General features: G+C 44.2%; 1 protein-coding gene across 3 annotated transcripts; it reads left to right on the top strand.

Moving 5' to 3' along the window:
• The first annotated feature begins 516 nt into the window (after window positions 1-516).
• On the top strand, window positions 517-4,819 carry LOC6619185 (tetratricopeptide repeat protein 7B). 3 transcript variants are annotated; one of them, XM_032715197.1, is made up of 9 exons: window positions 519-831; window positions 892-1,174; window positions 1,317-1,428; window positions 1,487-2,426; window positions 2,497-3,045; window positions 3,763-3,860; window positions 3,928-4,041; window positions 4,103-4,299; window positions 4,360-4,819. In XM_032715197.1, the coding sequence occupies exons 1-9, from the start codon at window positions 702-704 to the stop codon at window positions 4,490-4,492; spliced, it is 2,556 nt and encodes an 851-aa protein (XP_032571088.1). In that variant the 5' UTR covers window positions 519-701; the 3' UTR covers window positions 4,493-4,819. The 3 variants fall into 3 exon arrangements, with proteins under 3 accessions (XP_032571089.1, XP_032571088.1, XP_002043409.1); XM_002043373.2 differs by having other exon boundaries at window positions 3,733-3,860; XM_032715198.1 differs by lacking the exon at window positions 4,360-4,819 and having other exon boundaries at window positions 517-831; window positions 3,733-3,860; window positions 4,113-4,249.
• Window positions 4,820-4,882: the final 63 nt, after the last annotated feature.

Here is a 4,882-nt window from a genome sequence, read left to right as displayed (position 1 = left end):
ACACTTACAACTAACATAAATTTATATATTTCCTCGGTTAACAGAGCCCACCAGTGTTGCCAATTTTAAAAATGAAAAAATGAGTAATCGGAAAACATTGAAGTTTATAATAGTATGTATATATATATATATATATATATATATATATATATATATATAGATATATATATATAGATATATTGATAACTGTTGTGAGAAAACAACATAAAATGAAGACATCTTGCTAATATGTGGGATTGATAATGTTCTATTTGGCGACCAGAGGTATCATCTTATTAGGAAAGAGCTATAACACTAGGTCTTATCGATTCAACCAACACCATGAACAGCTTCTGTTGGATTGCACACGCTTGTGACAATAAAATGTGGAAAAAAATATGGAACAGCTGACCGAGAGTTAGCATGTTAGCAGCTAACAGAGGACGGACCCCAGATGTCTTAGCAGCACTGGTACACAAATCGCTTTACAGCACGCTGTTAGCGAGATTACCGATAACAGTTGCTGTCGATAACAGATGCGGCCATATGTGAGAAAGAAGAAGAGCGAAGAAAACAGATAACTCCAATGTTTGCAAAACAATTTGATTAGTCTTGAAAGAATCCGCTTTTGGCGCTTAGAAATCCGCTTTACAGCGAGCACAGGCATACACTGGCCACACACAGCAAGCATAGAGTGACAACATTATCCGTGCAGTGGACATATGGCCAATAAGAACATGCGTAACACCACAACCAAAGTGGAGGCCCTGATTGAGAGCTGTCGCAGCGAGGGCAAGTGGCAACGGGTCATCGAGCTAACGGATGAACTGAAGAGCGGGTCCCCCCACAATGGTAAGAAGGTTTCCGCTGATTACGGTACTCCTGCAATGACTTCCTTCTTTCGTTCAACAGAGTGCCTGGCCAACTTTCTGGTGGGGGAAGCCCGTCTGGAGAGTTACCTGGAGGAGAACGCACTCGCGTCAGACTCAAATTTTGGGCGCGCCAAGTCTGGATTGACAGAGGCCCGGCGCTTCCTTCACTTGGCTTTGGGTGAGAGTGGTCAGAAGGCGGGCATTGCCCTGGACGCCTATCTGCTGCTGGCCAAGCTGTGCTTTGCCTGCGGCGAGTATGAGCAGAGTCTGGACAATTTCGTCAAGGCAGAACTCAACACGCTTGCCGAGAAGGAGCTTACCCTGTAAGTTGGCAATTGGTTTTCTAATCAAAATGTTCTCATCTACTGCATGGGGACTTGCACATTAAGATGAATGTACACAACAACTCTTAATTAAGAGCAAATTTACTAACCTTTCACTTCTGCATACATATATATATAAAAGTCGAAGCCTGAAGATCCTTGCGGAGTCGTATGCCATCAAGGGATTGTGCCTGGAGCAGCAGACTACGAAGCCGTCATCTAAGTTTAAGAAGGCCGAGAAGGACACGGAAATGGTAAAATCGTCGCTTTTAATTTTAACTAACTTAGTAATTTATTAATTTCTTATTCCAGATTAGCTGTTTTGAGCGCGCATCTGATCTGGGGCTGCTCTATCTGCAGGAATACGATCTCGTTAGTGGGAGCAGTGGCTCGTCCAACAACTCCACAGCTGGTTCTACGTTGAATGTAAACGCCTCCACTGTGCAGCCGTCGAGCAGCAGTTTTGCCATCAGCAGTACTATACCGGCAAGTGGTCCGAGTGGACTGGAAATGAACCGCAAGATGGGCGCCATACTAGAGACCGCCTTACAACGGGCCCCCATAGTGCTTATTAAGACGGAAAAGCTTCAAGAGGCCGTTGAACGGTATCGGATCATGCTAAACGCCATTGAAACCCGGGCTACTCAATCGTTGCGCCTCACGCTGGCCCGCCAGCTAGCTGAGGTCCTTTTGAGAGGGGTCTCGGGCACGATTTACTCGCCTCCCTTTACCGGAAAATCTGGAGGCGGGACGTTGCGCGGAGGATCCTCCAAGAAACTTTGGAAACCACGTAAATACGCAGCCCGCCAGCAGTTTAACCCTCGGAACCAGCAGGAAGAGGTGATTCTATTGCTACTCATAGCCGAGGCACTGGCTGTGAGGGATACAGTTTTGTCGCAGAGTCCTGAGTTTAGACAGGCCCGTCAGCATGCTATGGGCTACGTTACGGCCGTCTATGACCTCCTTACCTTGGCTACTGTGCGCTGGGGGCTCGTCCAGCTATTAAATGAGTCCTTTGAGAAGGCGCTAAAGTTTAGCTTCGGTGAACAGCATGTGTGGCGGCAGTACGGCTTAAGTTTGATGGCAGCCGAAAAGCACTCGCACGCTTTAAGGGTCTTGCAAGAATCAATGAAGTTGACTCCTAGTGACCCTTTACCTTGTCTGTTGGCTTCTCGCCTTTGCTACGAGAGTCTGGAGACGGTAAAGCAAGGTCTTGACTATGCTCAGCAAGCGCTGAAGCGCGAAGTGAAGGGTAAGATAACATTGAGTTTATAGGTTTAATTTCATTACGCTTATCCTAACTTCACTTCTTCCATGTACAGGCCTGCGACCATCGCGAAGCCAACTCTTTGTGGGCATCGGCCACCAACAGCTAGCCATCCAGTCAAACCTAAAAAGCGAGCGAGATGCGTGTCACAAGCTGGCTTTGGACGCCCTGGAGCGCGCTGTGCAGTTCGATGGGAACGACCACCTGGCGGAATACTACTTGTCGTTGCAGTACGCGCTTCTTGGACAGCTGGCGGACGCATTGGTTCATATCCGTTTCGCGCTGGCGTTGCGTATGGAACATGCGCCATGTCTACACCTGTTCGCACTGTTGCTGACTGCGTCGCGCCGACCTCGTGAAGCTTTGGGAGTTGTGGAGGATGCTTTGCACGAATTTCCCGATAACCTGCAGCTACTGCACGTTAAGGCACACCTTCAGCTGCATCTAGAAGACGCGGAGACGGCGTTGGGCACTGTGCAGCACATGCTGGCCGTGTGGCGGGACGTTTACGAGGCCCAGCTAGCGGGAGAGGAGGAGAAGCACTCAGATACCAAGAGTGGTGTTCACTTGGCACATTCCTCACAAATGTCCGACAAGGATTCAAGTAAGAACTCGATAGCTGCCACTTGCATCTGACTTATTCATATCTCTCTATCTAATAATGTATATATATCTGTATCCCAAACTCTGCGGAATCTATGTAATATACATAACAAACAAATCAAACTCGCATAAATAATTGTAAGTTTGCTAAGAAAATTCCGGTTTAATCAAGCTACGATTTTGCCAGTATATCGAATTTGGTCAACACCGGGACTCGCATTCATTCCTATATTTAATTCGCCGATCTTTGATTTCCTCCCATGCTTTACTTTTTCCTATTCTTATTAACACTTCCATAGCATTTTGTAAATACCATTAAGTATTCCTCTAAGCGCACCCGCATTTGTACATTCATCTTATACTTAACGAGTATGATATGAAAAAAGATTTGTATGCAACAATCTTCGATTTATGTCTTCGGAGGTCACAAAAATACCATTGAGCGGTATTTGCGGCAACCGAAATAAGTTTAAAACATATTATTAATTAAGTACTAGAGTATTTGTTGGCTCGTTACTTGTTAGGCGAGATAATATTACCATTCTGGCCCTCTTCTAAAACATATTTGCATGATCTCAAAATGTTGTCTATCCTTATCGTCTTATTTTTGTTTTCGTTTCAACCTTTTGTCTTTTCGTTATGTATAAGCTTTTGTCGAAAGAACTAATATGAAATTCGCTTTTTAAAGATTCTGTGTACGCGGCTTCATTGGCTGCAGTCTCCCGCGTTGAACAGGCTCTAAGTGAAGCAGCAAGCTCACTGAGCTCATTTACGCAGCGTCCTGGACCTCGACGACCCTGGATGCTACAGATTGAAGTGCGTTCTTAGTTTCGTTTAATATTCCATATAATGTACTTAAAGCGGCTAAATGGATTCGTTTCAGATATGGCTTCTGCTGGCTGATGTCTATCTGCGCATTGATCAGCCCAACGAGGCACTCAACTGCATACACGAAGCCTCACAGATTTATCCGCTTTCGCATCAGATTATGTTTATGGTAAATCCTCCAATCTTGATTTATTGATTTATTATCTTGAATATAAGTACCATACTTTTAGCGTGGTCAAGTGCATGTCTATTTGGAGCAATGGTTTGACGCCAAGCAATGCTTCCTGAACGCAGTGGCCGCCAACCCAAACCACACAGAGGCTTTGCGTGCACTGGGGGAGGCGCATTTGATACTGGGCGAACCGAGACTGGCTGAAAAAATGCTGAAAGATGCGGCTAAACTGGATCCGAGCTGTCCAAAAATTTGGTAAGCTTCAAGACGTATGATCAGTAATTAAAACCAAACTCATATTGACAAATTTACCAGGTTCTCACTGGGAAAGGTGATGGAGATCCTGGGCGATTTCCATGTCTCAGCCGATTGCTTCGCCACGTCGCTGCAGTTAGAGCCATCATGTCCGGTGCTACCTTTTACTTCTATACCCTTGGTGTTTGAATAGGAACACTTTCGTGTCTAATCTGGTTTGTTTGTAGCAGATTTAAGCTTGACAAACCTCAAAGTCAACAGCAATACTATAACTATACTCCTAATTCCTTCAGTTTAAAAATTGTTGTATAGCAGTTTTGCAGCAACAAATGTTTTGATATTGTTTGTGTGTAAATTATTACCAAGCTTCAGCTTGGCTGTATTAAGTGAATGATCAATTCTTCTATCTTCCTTAATCAATAACGTTTAAGGAGATGGTTAGTTAAATTGATTACTCTATTAGGTGTTGTTAATTACATACAAAATTGGTTATTATATAAATATATAGTATTTCGTGAAATTATTTCATCTTATCATTGTGTATCGTAAATGGCAGCATTCGATTTTCTTAAGTTCCTCGCAT

This window comes from Drosophila sechellia, chromosome 2R, assembly GCF_004382195.2.
Source record: "Drosophila sechellia strain sech25 chromosome 2R, ASM438219v1, whole genome shotgun sequence".
NCBI lineage: Eukaryota > Metazoa > Arthropoda > Insecta > Diptera > Drosophilidae > Drosophila > Drosophila sechellia.
The sequence above is the reverse complement of the archived record's forward strand: the minus strand, read 5'-3'. Positions and strand labels throughout refer to the sequence as shown.

Coding starts and splice junctions, on each gene's coding strand:
- LOC6619185 (XM_002043373.2), top strand. CDS start 702: ATGGCCAATAAGAACATGCGTAACACCACAACCAAAGTGGAGGCCCTG. Junction 1,175..1,316: donor GCCGAGAAGGAGCTTACCCT/GTAAGTTGGCAA, acceptor TATATATAAAAG/TCGAAGCCTGAAGATCCTTG. Junction 1,429..1,486: donor CCGAGAAGGACACGGAAATG/GTAAAATCGTCG, acceptor TTCTTATTCCAG/ATTAGCTGTTTTGAGCGCGC.